This window comes from Perna viridis, chromosome 15, assembly GCF_037379345.1.
Source record: "Perna viridis isolate PV_CMFRI_1.1 ecotype Kerala chromosome 15, ASM3737934v1, whole genome shotgun sequence".
Classification (NCBI taxonomy): domain Eukaryota; kingdom Metazoa; phylum Mollusca; class Bivalvia; order Mytilida; family Mytilidae; genus Perna; species Perna viridis.
This window is the reverse complement of record NC_142459.1, coordinates 25,090,023-25,106,685: the sequence shown is the minus strand read 5'-3', so window position 1 is coordinate 25,106,685 and position 16,663 is coordinate 25,090,023. Positions and strand designations below refer to the sequence as shown.

The window sequence follows — 16,663 nt, the reverse complement described above, 5'->3', positions numbered from 1 at the left end:
TAGTATATGATTTATGTATAGACAACCTCCCGAGTCGTCTGTAGTTTGTTCAATATGTATGTGTAACAATCGTATGCGCGCCATTCCTTCAATTGCGTCCGATCCACTTAAACGCATCTGGTACATCGCATTTCGCTAAAACGTGTTCGTTGACAATCTCTTCAAGCACGTTTGATAGCCTAGATGCTTGCTTTAATATGTCCAATATAGCTTCTGAAATAGTTGGTACAAAAGAGTAATCGAGGCAATATTCGAGCGGTAAACACAGGAATGTATTCCAAGGTTAGAAACAATGCAGTGAATATAGACATAGACACAACAAACAACATGGTAAAACAAAAACACATCAAAAGAAACAAAAATAAATAAAACGACATATACTATAGTAATGTCGTTAAACGGAAAAATATGGATTGTTAAGGAGGTAGACCTAAGGTAAGGGACATAACTTATGAAGTCAGTGATATGTTTGTACCATATTCAATTTCACCAAAGGCTATCAATCTTTCATTTGACACAGAATGACATTAATTTAAGTTTTTTCATGCTTACGTGACATTGATGTAAAATGCTGAATACAAACGTTCCAATTATTTTTAAGAGTTGTGTCCCTTACACTAGGTCTACCTCTTTAAGTAGCAGTGTCTATAAGAACCATGCAAATTCTGTAATATGTGATACACCTAAAAAGACTATACATTTGTATTTTGTTTTTACGTTGTTTTGTAAGTCTTTATGATGAAGTGTATTATCATTCATTTCAATTGTCTGCTTTTAGGAGATCATTCACATTGATAATTCAATAATATCTATTGTGTTTCTGTGTCATTTACAGAGTTATCTCCCTTAATTTTGAATTCTATAGTAGTTTTTTTTAATTGATGTCTCCTCTGAACTGCAACAAAATGAAAAGCCACATGTCAATTTATGTTAGCTATAAAATTTTAAAGTAAAACACCAAAAATAAATATTTGTAGGCTTTTTAACAATGAATCACATTTTTCCGGATTCTTAGCTGTAGTATATTATCCTTTATTTAATGATCGTCTTTGTGTTTCCTATGGTTAACTTTTCGGTGAACAATTGTTATCAATTTGTAGGACAAGACTTATCAGGAACTACATGAACTTGTGATATGACACTTCATTTGTAATCAAAATGACTTGTAACATTTTACTAGCATTTTCCCTTTGTTTTTGGTCAAGTATGTCGAAATGTTCTTCCGAAAAACGGCTTTTGTTGAGTGACCCGGATGTAGTTAGGAATGAACTGGAACAGATGCACTCCCTTATTGCAGAATTGAATAGAACACTCGTGGCGTATCAATCAAAATCCGCACAACAGGATTTAAAAATCACACAGCAGATACAACAGCCGTCATTTACTTTCCATTTCCAAATGAACGGTAATTTATTTGCATTTGCAAACAATGTGGTGGTTTTTTTTAAATATTCGTCTACTCAAACAAACATTTTAGCATCTTCATGAATACATTTTGCTTTTCGTCTACACGTTGACAAATAGAAATGTGTTCCATGTATGACCTACCTCAAAATCTTTGTAACAGTAATCAAGGGAAATAAGATTATAACGGTAATCAAAAGAATGTAATCCAGGGACAAAGACCAGATATTGAAAACAGACAAACACAAAAAAGAACATAAATTAACTAAAATCATACATACAAAGTAACAAAAGCAAACTCGGACTCTACTAAAAACTGGGAGCATGGATCAGGTGCACCGGTAGGGTAAGCGTCCTCTGCTTTTCTAGAAACAGCCGCCGAGTTGCTCAGAAAACGTCACGTCCGGCGTAGACGAAAGAGGAAAGGAAAACTATGAAACGTTGAACAAATCAGTTTTCATGGCGCATATGGATACACCGTAACGATTCACGACTTCATGATAACGACCATAAAATTTCTGTAGTGATGACTTCTATCTTGCAGTAACATATCCCTGCTCCAGAAGCCTATTTGTTAGAATTCTAGCGTGATACAAAAAAAATCTGAGTTGCAAATTAAAAGCAACTCAAGATGAGAATCAATTTGAAGACTTTTTTATTGTTGATCATTCAAATCTTCCTGACATAAATGTGTTGATTTCAATGGTGTTATCATAAACCATTTCTGTTTGTTTGTTTGTTTGTTTGTTTCTTTTCATTTTGTATTTATTAAAATATGCACAAAGAATGTTTTAACAATAATTCGGTGAATATCCGTCTTAATAATGAACATGCTGTCATCTGTTACATTAATACACTATGTTGATAAAGTTGATTTAGGGCTTACTTTGAAAAAATACTTAAATATGGTTTTATAAGTTTACCAAATGACTGTTGAGGACTATTATTCTGCGCACGTACTTGCGAGTGAAATATATATTTAACGAGGGATAGTATTCCCTAACATTACAAAAATTACCTTTTTATCGTATACCAAATATTAAAATTCTCTTTAATATGCAATTCAGGAATTCTGTCCCCATTATGCTATATTTCGTTTTCACTTTCAGTTTACTTTTATGCAACTGAATATTTAGGGGCAGCTATTTCGCTGTACCTGGTTATAATATTGTTTTGAGGCCACATGTAGAGCAGCCTGCCCTGTGTCTGATGGTCTTCCTCGTTGTTATTGACGATCCATTATTGACCTAATTGCAAGATCATCTTGAGTTTTTTTTCTTGTGTAAATTTTATGTAGCTAAACAATGAAATATCTAACATATAGTTTTATATGCTTAGTTCAGCGGTAACCATCATTTCTGTTATTTTTTATGTAATCTAATTTTGATCGTTTGTTGCTATTTGTTGTTTTATTTTTTTATTTTTTTATTTTTTTTATTTTTTTATTTTTTTTTGGTTTTGTCTACAGGGTCAACATACGTTGTTTGGGGAAGACGATCCTGTCCAACATCTTCATCAACATTGTACTCCGGTATGTAAAACAGGAAACGTAGATTTCAATTACTCAACTTGATTTGCAAAACGTCTCAACATTGGTTGATCTTGTTGATGTGACCAAGGTTATTGGGTATATCCAAGTTTGTTTCCGTGACTTCATTAACTTTGATTTATCAACATCTCGCAATTCAAATAACCTATACACTGAAAAATCCTTTGGTCAAGGGTCAAAGATAAATATCTTATTCGGAATGGTATGAAATCAAAATTGATTTTAAGGATTGGTTTTCATTTTTAAACAACTTGCGGTTGCATCAATTACTTTGGAATAAGTTACACTTGTTCACAACAGTTTCGCGGTTCATCGATTGCGGGTAATTGCATAACTCGCTATGCCAAAGGGCTTTTATATATGTAGGCTTTTTTATTACCATAATTTGTCTATGGCCTATATATAGGCTTTATGCAAGTTGTACACTCATTCACCAAGGCATTTGTTCTACAATAATGTTATTGATAGTAAGGGATTGAAATTAAAAGGATTAAACACTATTTATCAAGAATTTATGGATGTGTGAGAACGGACCAATCACTCACAAACCGGATATAACAGTCCTTTTAAGAATAGGCAATAATAAAAAAATTGTCTTTTGAAAAATAACATAAATTCTCCATGTGCATATTGTTTATTGCGCAAATTTTTATCATAGCCAATTCTTATAAATTAATTTTAAAACATATTTTTATCTATAAACATGAGAAAAGTAGCTCTGAAATTAACTGAATAGGGGCGTGTCAATATTTTTTTTATCCATTGAGATATAACAAAATTATTTTAACCAATCAGATTACAGTATTTATCTCAAATTAATATATTTGTATTTAATCCTATACCAAAGTCAATACATATGACTCTGGCAAACAACATTTGATCCTTCAAATTATAAACTTTACATCTACTATTGAAACAAACTATGTGACCCAACATGACATTAGAAAGAAATAAAAAGAAGCTACAGCTTCCTGAAGGTGTCATTAATTGCATAGTCCCATAAGCTAGGATCCATCTCTGCATTCGATAACCCCGCCGTTGTGCACTTTCTTGTGACGTGTCGTCCTCATCAACTATGGTCCAGTATATCTTAACATGGTAGGTAACATAAAGAAATGTAAATGATAATATTTTGTTTAAGGCCATAAAATGTCAATATTTGTATTAAAAAATCGATGTTTTGTATTGACTGACACAATGGATTTTAACGAGTAAAAGCACGTAAGTATATTAAGGAAGTTATATCAATGAAAACTGTTTCGTGTTTTTGAAACACAGATTTATGATTCATTTCGACTTAGATAATCATATCTTCTATAACTCGTTTTAGGATACGTTGCAGGAGGTTTATATTCCGATCCGGGATCTGCTGCAGAAAGTCTCTGTCTTCCTACAGATCCTCAGTTTAATCTCACAAAAATTACGAACGGGGCAAATCATGCACGAATATATGGAGCTGAATACTACTCGATGCATTTTTTTCGTCCAAATGGTAACGATATTCCTTGTTCAGTTTGCTACACATCTGCTGCAAATACACTGATGATTCCAGCGAGAGATACATGCTACGGTGGATGGAAACGACAGTATTATGGATACTTAGCTTCTGGATATTACAATCAAGTGGCTGCATCTTCTTACATTTGTATCCATATTAATCCTGAAGATCTAAACGGTGGTGAACAAATTCATGATGGCAGGTATTTTTATCCAGTTATCTCAAAATGTCTACCCCTTCAGTGTCCACCATATCACGAGGATTATCCGCTAACCTGCGTTGTTTGTTCAAAATAGGTGATTTAAACATACGTAGATACTCGACTGAAATTATCTATTGGTAAAATAACATTATAGTATCCTTCAAATTTAAGGAGGTAAATAACTCTTGAAATTAGTGATATGTTTTTATCATATTCAGTTTCACCAAAGCTTATCAAGCTTACATTTGATGCTTACATGAGATCAATGCAAAAGCTGAAAACAAACGTACTAATGATTTGTAAGAGTTGTGTCCCTTACCCAAGGTCCTCTCTCCTTAAGATAAATATTTGTTCGCTCTCTATGTTAATTTTTGACGCATTTCATTTATATCTAAATCTTACTGAATATTATTATGATGATAATGATGGACATTTTAACATCAATGAACAATATTTTTCAATAGTGGAAATTGTAGACATAAACAATGAAATTCTGACTAGCTCTCTTTTTATTGAGATATTAGAATTTCACCCATCCATAATAAAACTATTTACTGGTCTAGCATGTTTAGTGCTTTATACGAATTATTTTGATTATTGTATGTTCTAAGTTGTTTGTGTCTGTTTTCCATGTCTGGTCTTTGTTCATGGATTACATTCGTTTGATGTCTAGTAGAATCTTGGTCTCAGTGAAGTAAGATGAAATACATCCGGCATGACAACACATTCTTCAGGATATACTATCATCTACTCTGGCAATCCAAATGACAATGACATCCATGATAAAGGTGTTAGACTTCTTCTTACAAAAAAAAGAAAAACGATCTCTGCTTGAACCCTGCGTAAACTAGAATCATCACTGCAAGGTCTGGCACGAAATTTCAGAAGACAACAGTAATTCAAGTCTACTCACCAACAAACAATGAAAGTGAAGAAGAAAGGGGGAACATTTTACGAATTACTACAAACCACAGTGAATGCAATTATAAAACATGACATCCTTAAGATAATGGGCGACTTAAATGCCAAAGTTGGGGCCAACAGAAATGGAAGAGAGAGAGAAATGGGGCCGAATGGTATTGGCGATATGAATGAAAAAGGAGAACTTTTTTCTGCTTTTTGTGCAATAAATATTTCAGTCATATGAGGGACCTTTTTTCCACACAAATCATGTCACAAAGTTACTTGGATTTAACCTGATGGAAGTACAGAAAACCAAATAGATCATATTGCTATATCTCAAAGGTGGAGGTCTTCACTTCAAGATATTCGAAACAAATGAGGTGCCGATATATCATCTGATCATCATCTACCAATTGCCATGATAAAACTAAAATTTCCATCGACAAAATCAAATAGAAATACCAGAAGGAAATTTAATGTGCAACTTTTCAAAGACCCAAAAGTTTCTGCAAAATGCCGCATAAAATAAAACAAGTTTAGTGTCCTGGAAAACCTACAGGATGACGACACCAACAATGATTCTGTTTGCGAAAATACAAGAGACTCAATTCTACAATCATGTGAGGAATCTGTGGGTATTTTCAACCGTAACGTAAAAAATGAATGTATGAAGATTCTTGGCAAGAAGTTGAAGAGAGGCAAAAATTACAAGAAAGGGTAGTTAGTGCAAGAACAGAAAAGCAAAGGAAACAAGTTGAAGACCAACATAGAGCTAAGGATAAGGATGTGAAGACCAGCTGTAAACAGGACAAGAGAAATTATGTAGAACAGCTAGCCCAGTAAACTAAGTCAGCATGTGGGAAAGGGGATATTAAAAAGAGTAATAAAGGGAACCAAGATTATAGCGGTAATCAAAAGAATGCAATCCAGGGACAAAGACCAGACATGCAAAACAGACATGCACAACAAAGAACATAAAGTAATTCAAATCATACATACAAAGTAACAAAAGCAAATGAGCAACTCGGACTCCACTAAAAACTAGAAGAATGGACCAGGTGCACCGGTAGGGTAAGCTTCCTCTGCTTTTCTAGAAACACCCGCCGAGTTTCTCATAAAAAGTCAAGTCCAGGGTAGACAAACGAGGAAAGGAAAACCATGAGCCGTTGAATAAATCAGTTATTATGGTACAGATGGATACAACTTAACGATCCATGAGTTCATGGTGACCCCTCTATAACATCACGAGGCAATTGAGTGGGAAGACATCACCCACTACCACTTATTTACATCACTAAATGATTACTTGTGCGAATTCAAAAGACAGGGGACAAGTCTCAATGTAGCAACTAGAGAGGCATAACACTACTATCGATCCCAAGCAAACTGCTATGTAGTATTTTTCTCCACAGAATGAAAACCGAATTAGATAAACAGCTAAGAGAAGTACAGGTAGGCTTCAGACAGGAAATATCTTGTGTTGACCAAATAGCAACGTTACGTATAATCATGTAACTAAGTATTGAATGGCAAACATCTTTATATTTAAACTCTGTCGACTTCCAAAAAGCCTTTGATAGCATAGACTATCAAGTGCTATGGAACATCCTGAAACACTATGGAATTCTCGACAAGATTATCAACTTCATAAAACTGCTTTATGAAGATTTTTGCCAAGTTATTCATGGAGGAGCAGTGACTGACTCATTTCCGGTAAGAACTGGAGTAAGATAAGGCTGCCTTCTCTCTCCCCTCTTGTTTATCATAGTACTAGACTGGGTTGGTAAAACAACTTATACCTATATAAGGGGCATCCGCTGGAGTTTATCATCTTTAATAGAAGATCTTGAATTCGCAGATGACATTTGTACATTAGCACATCGATTCCAAGATTCACACCAAGACGTCGAGCATAGAGAATCAGCACAAAAATTAGTATCTTCAACTGCAATGTTAAGTCGGTCCTACTATATGGTTCAGAAACTTGGAGGGAGACTGTAGCATCAATCAGCACAATCCAAACCTTTGTTAATCGTTGTCTCAGAAACATCCTTTGCATTCGGAGGCCAGAGAAAATATCCAATAAAGACCTATGGAACAGGACAAACCAACAGCCTATAGAACACCAAATAAGAAGAAGAAAATGGAAATGGATTGGTCACACTCTACGAAAAAGTGACAACAACATAACCAAGCAGGCAATTGATTGGAACACTCAAGGACATCGGAGGAGAGGAAGACCCAAAAACACTTGGCGTAGGGGACTTACAATAGAATTACAGAAGATAAGCAAGACCTGGAAAGAGGCAAAAACAACAGCCATGGACAGAAGAAGGTGGAAAGACACTGGTAGTCGCCATATGTCCACAAGTGGACGGTTAAGTCAAAGCAAGTAAGTCAGTCTTGGTTCCCTTGATTACTCTTCAACAAAAACATCAAAGGAATTGGTTCACACCTCGAGCACTGTAAGCTGTATGGTTATTATATATTCTTAACTTCCCTTAACGAGGTAGACCAGGGTAAGGTATCTTACTCTTGAATTTAGTGATATGTTTGTATCATATTAAATGTCACCAAAGCCTATCAGAATGAAATCAGTCGTAGTTACTTTAATGCTTACATGAGATTGATGTAAAATTCGGAGTACAAACGTTCCAATGATGTGTAAGAGTTGTGTTCCTTCCCCTCGGTCTACCTTCTTAATTAAGGTTTCCCAATAAGTAACGTCATAACATTACACTTAAAGGGGACTGCCGACAAATAAAAAAAATAATCATTTCTTTTAACCAATCAAAATTACATAAATATTACAATTCACTTAAAATAACTTCTGATACTCTTCACTTTTTAATATATTATTCTAATAAAACGGAAATGAATATTATTGGTTTAAGAGGTTCATGAAACGTTGGAAGTACGTATTGAGCGTTTAAGAATCTATCACGAGAAAAATTCAGATATCGTAATCGAAGCATAGCTTAGTTCTAACACTGGGAAGCTATCGTTTTTTTAAACTTATGCTGCAGTTACTTTTTAAATCTTTGATTTGTTTTACTTCATAAGTTATCTGTAAAATACACTAGAAGGACTGTTTTTCCAGGATTATGTACATATTAAAATAAAATTTTCAGATAAAAGTTCAGATTAACATAAACTAAGAGATGTTACTAGAGCAGCTCGCAAGGGAAAGGTAAATACATAGCATGTTGAAACGTAATATGTAATGTCTTTTTTTTCAAATACATGCAATTATTACAAAATTCTAAATACTCTAAGGATGTATTAGTGTAGGCAAATATATGAAATGTTCAAAATATACCCTGAATGAAGTAACATGTAGATCGATCCACGATATTTCTTCTCCAACTCAGAAGCTTTGATTCCAATTTTTTGTCCCACATCTTTACTAAGTCAATCCTAAAAGTCTCCAACGTTTTAGCTAATAACACAGTTCTATCTTTTAGGATTGATCATAACAGATGATTTTAAATCAGCTGTGTCCGTATCGCTACATATGTAAAGTATCAAACGATTGAGGAGATAAAAAGAAATCAACGGTAGCAGGATTAGAATACCAAAGAAAATAACACAAAGATAACATGTAAACCATGGAAATAGACACATACTACATAGAGCATAATGTAACCATGGAAATAGACACATACTACAAAGAGCATAATGTAACCATGGAAATAGACACATACTACAAAGAGAATAAGGTAACCTAAACGGACTTTTAGAGAAACAAAATAAATGAGTAAAATGGACGTTAATAAAAGTTTGGAGCATGGACCTGTGCCGAATGTGTCCCCTGCTTTTTAAGAAACCAGAAATCATATGTAATAAAATGGCTCATTTAGCAGAAAGCAGTAATAATAAGCAGGTAAACAACAGCCGCATTGAAAAGGTACAAGGATCTGATTAGAAATAAATTACAAATAAAAGGCATGAAAATCAAGAAAGTGGGGCTGGAATTTTCGGATTAACGACCTTCGTCAGGAGCTAGAAGTTCTGAAGATTAAAACTATCGACCCAAACAAAAAAGACAAAGTGCTCTTCCAAAAGTAATCTTGATCATTGTGAAGACGCGTCAAATTCAAGATGAAAAAAATGACATGGTGGCTGGATAGAAACAGAAAACAACGTTGACGGAAGACATCAAATCATGTTCTTCATCTGAGGACACCCCAAAACATCGTCTATGTATCTTTTGTAAAGATAAAAAAAGGGGGTGTTACGTACTCCAATCATTCCCCCCAGATAGCCAACAATTAGTCAAGCAAAGCAGGGTCCCATTTTGATTCCCATTGCCATCTCCCTGACTGGTTTTAGTATTTGCCATCAAACTGAAAGAGATTGAGGTTGAGAACAAGTCAGGCAATCTTTACGACGATGTAAGTTGTGACATAAAGATTATGTCTTCTGCCTAGGAAATGTCACAAAGCTATCGTAGGATCTTTGTTTGGGATGCTTGTATAAAAGGTTGTCACATCCATAGTGAAAGAAATGCCCTGTGTTACTTGAATTGTTCTATGATCATTAATAGAGCACAAATAAAGCATCAATGGAAGATTGTCCAGTCGGTGAATATTTTCGAACGGCCAACCACAGTGTTAATGATATGAAAGCAACTGTCCTTCCAACTGTGCGATGGGGGTTATGAATAGGGAGGATAGGGAAATTTGTTTTAAAATATTTATTGACGTGAAAACTATATTAAATTAAATTCTAAATATCTGTTTGATGTTGAAGACTTTATAAATATATAAGCTTTAGTTTGATAATGTTAATGTTTAATAAGAAATATGCAATTGAGATCCAATGGGGGATTAGATTTTTCTATGGGGAATGGGGAGATGGTCTATGGCGTAAGTTGGAAATTTAAACCATCTACGAATTCTTGTCGGACACATTATTCTAGCTAACTACAAATAGGAAAGAAGTGTTTGGTGTGGTGCGGTCTTAGATTGGTCTACGACATTCCACACTCGAGGTAAGTACCCTACCCTCAGGCCATCCAGCCAGCCATTTCCATTTGAAGCAGGAGAACTTTGAGAATCAACATTCATACAATAGTGATTTTTTTAACATTTAATCAAGTATTTTATCGTAAAACCAAAACGAAGAGCATGTTTTTTACATAAACTTTTATATGCGATCAATCTTTATAAACTGTATGTCGATTCATCTAGCATCGAAATATTATATTATCTCAATATATTGTCCCATTTCTAACGAACTTAAGTCGTTATAATGAACTTTTTTTGTACTGAGCATTACTACCTTTTAGTGATAAAATGTCGGAATGAGTTAAGTCTTAGCCCAAGGTAGGTCTACGGCAGATCATTTGAACAAAGGACAAATAAGACATTGTATATCGCTTACAGTATATTTGATTTTATTAATGAATAGATGTATAAGATTTTAAATGATTTAAGTTAAATTAAATTGCATAAATGTTCTTGTTTTTGTCATGTTTTCCTTATGATTTTTGCGTCTTGCTCCGCCAGCTGCACCCGCCATATCGCACGTGAATTTAATCTGGTGGGAAAAAAAACTAGCAACAATAATGCAGCTCTGTCACACATGTCACACACTATTTACGCTACGGCGAAATCATTAATTTGTCCAAAAAAATTATAGAGAAAGCTATTACAAAAAGAAAATATTTCAAAAGGGCTCCATGAACAGGGATATGTTGCCACCAGTACAGAAATATAATGGTCGCCACCATCATTATTGTGTTTCCATCTGCACTATGCATATGAAAACGATTTGTTCACTGTGTCATAATTGTTCTTTCCTCTCACGTCTACCCCGGAAGTGACATCTAATGAACAAAACGGCTGGTGTTTCTATAAAAACAGAGAAAATGTAATCAGGAGAACCAAGGTTCTAGCGAAAATCAAAAGAATGTTATCCAGGGACAAAAAACAGACATGAAAAACATACACACACAACAAAGAGCATTAAAAAACAAAAGAATACATACAAAGTAATAAAAGTAAATTGTGCAATTCGAATTCCACTAAAAACTGGGAGATGACTCAGGTGCAACAGTAGGGTAAGCGCCCTCTACTTTTCTAGAAACACCCACGGAGTTGCTCATAAAAAGTCAATTCCAAGGCAGACACTATGACACAATGAACAAATCAGTTTTCGTGGTGCAGGTGGATACACCGTAAAAATCCACGAATTCATGATTACCACCATAATACTTTTGTAGTGATGACTTCAATCCTGTAGCAACATAATCCTGTTCCAGAAGCCTAATTGTAAGAGGTCTAACGCGATAAAAAAAAGTCTGCGTAGTGACGGTAAGCTCTGATATAACGTATGAGTTGTGATATGAAAACTCCATACGCAGGTGCTGAATGGATATTGCCACAGATGAAAGGAAAATTGACAAAATGGAATGGAGTCATCGCGTTGGTCGTATAGGTTGCTAAATAAATTTCCTTTACCATCGATTTCTAAGTGTAGGTCAAGATATGAGGTAGACTTTACAGTGTCTGTAGTATCCTTCATCTAAAGTTCTTTGGTGGTAGATGCGATGTATCATATCCCCGAAACTAGAATTAATTTACGCTAATAAGTGACTATATAGTGGAAACTTAGATTTAAGGATGCAGCTAAACGATGTTCCTACTTTTGGATCAGATCAGCTATGAATTCAGCCTAATCAGAGTGAAGGAATATGTCAGCAAGTAGAGGAGCACAATTAGTTCCCACTGGAATGCCGACTGTTTGTTTGAAAAAACGCAATACTGGACAACTATTTTGTCGATAAAAAATTCCCATCATTTTGAAAACATATATTTGGAAGATGATTTGGAATGATGGTTTACTAAGTATGATCAATCTCTACCAAGGACTACATATGTGTCTAGGTGTAACGTCTTTTTTAGTAACCACAATATATGTTTTTAGTCGAGATTTTAACTGGGTATGGGGAATATAAGTGTAAAGATTTGAAAAATCATAGGTTTTAATGCTGTTGTATTCTGATAATAATAATCTTGAATTGGGGTTTCCAGAAGATCTATAGAATTTTTATGGATCCACATTGAATTAATATCACTACGGGAGTAACAAATGTCGTGGTTGGACCACTTTGACAGCTATGAGTATAGAAGTTAAAAGTTTTGAAAGAGGTTTGGTGGTACATTTTGCAGATCCAGCTATGTAGCGTTGTTTGTATGGATTCTTGTGGAGTTTAGGAATCCGGTACTTCCAGTTTTTAGTGGAGTCCGAGTTACTCATTTGCTTTTGTTTCTTTGTAAGCTTTTTTTTTATTTATTTATTTTTATTTTTATTATTATTATTTTATTTATTTATTTTTACTTTTTTTATTTCACCTTCTTTGTTGTGTGTGTGTATTTCCCCCTTTTAAACTCTAATTTTGAAAAAAAAATATTCATTAAACCTGCCGAACATGTTCTTGGTTAGTATAACCCGAAAAGTTCACCGAAAATCGTAAAAACCTGTAAAATTGCATACCTTGGTTTAGCAAAGAGAGCTGGGAAAGGCGGAAGACATTCCGTATAGTCAAAAGACGTCACAAGAATTATAGATCGCTTAATAATTAGAATAACCTTAAAAAAGGCCTATAAACGTGAAATGAATAAAGCTGTGGCTGAACACCGTACGGGGCGTCGAATGAGACTTGATCTTTTTGTAATCAAAATCAATTTTGTGTACACAAGATTAAATTCCGTGATAACAAAATCATTTTTGTCGTACAAAACTATGTTACACAGACTTGTTTTACGATTACTACAATTTTGTTATGACGAAATTCATATTTGAGACATAATTCAATTTTGTGTCACAAAAGTCATATGCAAATTAGTTTTCAGAATCCTTTGGATATGCAAATAAATTCAAAATGTGCAGTATCATGTACACGTGTATTACAAACTTAAAGCATTCACTGCAATACAATGGATAAGGTACATATGTGCACTGTTATAATAAACCACATAAGTGAAAGAAATATCGGATATCGTAATCGTATAACCCTCTGTTTCACTTCATCTTGAATCTAAAGATAGATTATTTGAGCAAAAGGGAAACGAAAGTTAGACACGTACTATGTCGGTTTTTCATCTCGCCCGACCTGTTCCACTCAACCGAACTTCTCGTGTCATACATCAATAGAATCGGCATGAAATAAGGAATCTATCAGTATCTGGCAAAAAATCGTGAGGAACAGCAGAACAAAATAATATTTCGCCGACTTTCGCTGACAGATTAACAAATTTCACCGCACAACACATTACTAATATGATTTTCTTGGCTAATCTAACATTTTATTTCTTTTTCCAGCAAAATTTGGCAAAAATACATTACTACAAATTATCTTGTCATATCTTAACAAATTTGGTTGCGATTAACAGGTCGGGCAAAAGCGAGTTGAAAGATGTATGGGAATGATCGCATGATTCACCAGCAGAAATCCCAATAAATCGAAAGTAGAAAAATCGCGTATTTTAAAACCTGTTTTATCAAACAAATCTCATAGAAAAGGTATAGTAGCAATTTTAGTCATTTCAAAACAGTTTTACTGTAGAATGCAACTTACAAGATTTTTTTCATTTCACTTAAAACGGCCTTAACCGTCCTGCGTTGCTCAAAGTAATCGGAAACCTGCGGTTACTATATCCAATGAGAAATCTACTTACAAAATCGTGATGAGAGAATTCATTTGCATATTCAAAGGATTATCTTTTACTAAATGAAAACCAGATTCAGGCAGTGATATTCTAGTGTTGATAGTATCTTCACTTTACATCTGCTGTATGAAATTCTAAGACAAAAAAAGGAAAAGCTTTACTGTGCATTATTTAATTTCACAAAGGCATTCGATACTGCTTGGTGTCCAGACTTACTTTCAAAATTGCTTGATACATCTATATATATATATATAGTAATATCAAATCTAAACTCTTTAACAAACTTTTCCTTTTAACACCGGTGTTAGACGGGGAGAAAATGTATATTTGAAAAAAAAAGTATGTCCAGTAATAATGTACATAGATAGAGATATTTTCGTAAACCTTTTCTTAATATTGTATGCAGACGATACTGTTCTCAATTTTGCCTCTGTAGTACATGTGTTAGACAGCGAGTGTATGTATCTCTGTGTTTTCTTTCTATGTTAATGATTTGGAAAATTTTATGTCCAGTAATAATGTAACTGGCCTAAAAATTCTCTCTGACGAAGTTGATAGAGAACTTGATATTTTTGTAAACCTTTTCTTAATATTATATGCAGACGATACGATTCTTTTATCAGAATCAGAAATAGACTTACGAAAGCAACTCTACTCACTTCATAAATATTGTTCAACAGGGAAACTAAATGTTAATGTTCATAAAAGTAATGTTGTTTATTTTATAAAGGAAGACTCCTTAATGATTTAAAATTCATTTATGATGGTAAAGAAACAGATACCGTTAACGATTTCACATATTCGGGCGTACTTTTTGCTAGGTCTGGTGGCTCTCTTTAAGCAAAAATTACAATGCCGATAAAGCTATTCGTGCTATGTACGACGTCTTGCGGAAGGAAGACTACATAACTTATCACTAGAATGGCATCTAGATCTATTTGATAAGATTGTCCAACCTATCTTACTTTACGGGTGTGAAGAGTGGGGAACAGGAATTAATTATGTAATAGAGAAAGTTCATTTGAAATATTGCAAACTTTTGATGAAGATGAAAAAATCTACACCAGACTTCATGATTTACTTTGAAATGGGACGATACACACTTGAAATATGTATAGAACTCAGGGTCATCAAATATACTGGGCTCAATTGTTACAAGCAAAGAGAGCAAATTACTTACTTTGCTTAGATATGTGAAATCGATTTTCAGAACTATTGCAGAAATTTGGATGATAAGAATCATATAACTTTTGCAAATTAAGAACCATTAATCATCAGTTGCCTATATAGGATCTGGTAGATGGCATAACACTCCCCAAGAAAATAGGAATTGTATTCTATGCAAGTCTGAAAATATTGTCGATGAATATCATTATATACTCATATGCAGATTTCATGACCGACCGAATACTACATCAATGAGCTGATGAACAACCAATGTCTATCAGATCATAACTTAATGAGCTGATGAACAGCCAATTGCTACCAGAACTTAACAACTTATGCAAATTTATACGTTGTATCTACACAAATTAGAATCCTCTGGGTAGTCAATATGTTATTCTATTTTCTAATGATGTAATTTCAACTGACACATTTATGTGAACCTTTGAATGTTACATTCATTTTCATTTTTCCATGCATGTTTCTCTGTGCTCAATGCGGCTTTTTGGAGAATAAAGATATATAATGAGTGACCTCTCCTAAGCAGGCTTAGAACCAAATACGTAGGACGTTTAACAGGTAGTACTCAAAGGCCAAAGTAAACAAGAAGTACAAGTAGTATTCAAAGGCCAAAGTAAACAAGAAGTACAAGTAGTACTCTAAAGTCTAAGTAAACAAGAAGCACAAGTAGTACTCAAAAGTCAAAAGTAATCAAGAAGTACAAGTAGTACTCAAAAGTCAAAAGTAATCAAGAAGTACAAGTAGTACTCAAAGTAAACAAGAAGTACAAGTAATACTCAAATGCCAAAGTAAACAAGTACAAGTAGTACTCAAAGGCCAAAGTGAACAAGAAGTACAAGTAGTACTCAAAGGCCAGAATATACATGAAGTACAAGTAATACTCAAAAGTCAAAAGTAAACAAGAAGTACATGTAGTACTCAAAGGCCAAAGTAAACAAGAAGTACAAGTAGTACTCAAAAGCCAACGTAAACAAGAAGTACAAGTAGTACTCAAAACCAAACTGACAAACTATACATCTGTTCGATCGGTATACTTGTACCCATAGGCTTAATGAATTCAAGACGGGTCAAGTCCAACAATATAATCGGCGAATTGATTGTTCGATTTATCAGCCATGATAGCTTCTGCAATGCATCGGAAATCTATGCGGGAGGCAGAAACGCTGGACCAAAGATGACAACTACTTGCTAAATTCTGAAGGTTAATTTATCATAAATCAGACTTTTTGCCTTTGTTCGTCTCGGAC

The 16,663-nt window shown here is 34.2% G+C and overlaps 1 protein-coding gene and 1 long non-coding RNA gene across 2 annotated transcripts; both read left to right on the top strand.

Annotated features, from left to right (window-relative positions):
* The first annotated feature begins 1,175 nt into the window (after positions 1-1,175).
* LOC148597590 (uncharacterized) lies at positions 1,176-4,817 on the top strand. Its single transcript, XM_088563980.1, has 3 exons — positions 1,176-1,405; positions 2,873-2,935; positions 4,284-4,817. The coding sequence occupies exons 1-3, from the start codon at positions 1,207-1,209 to the stop codon at positions 4,745-4,747; spliced, it is 726 nt and encodes a 241-aa protein (XP_088420106.1). The 5' UTR covers positions 1,176-1,206; the 3' UTR covers positions 4,748-4,817.
* A 13-nt stretch (positions 4,818-4,830) lies between these two features.
* Positions 4,831-10,910, top strand: LOC148597589 (uncharacterized). Its single transcript, XR_015919158.1, has 3 exons — positions 4,831-7,948; positions 8,688-8,746; positions 9,021-10,910. It is a non-coding gene; the product is annotated as an uncharacterized LOC148597589 (long non-coding RNA).
* Positions 10,911-16,663: the final 5,753 nt, after the last annotated feature.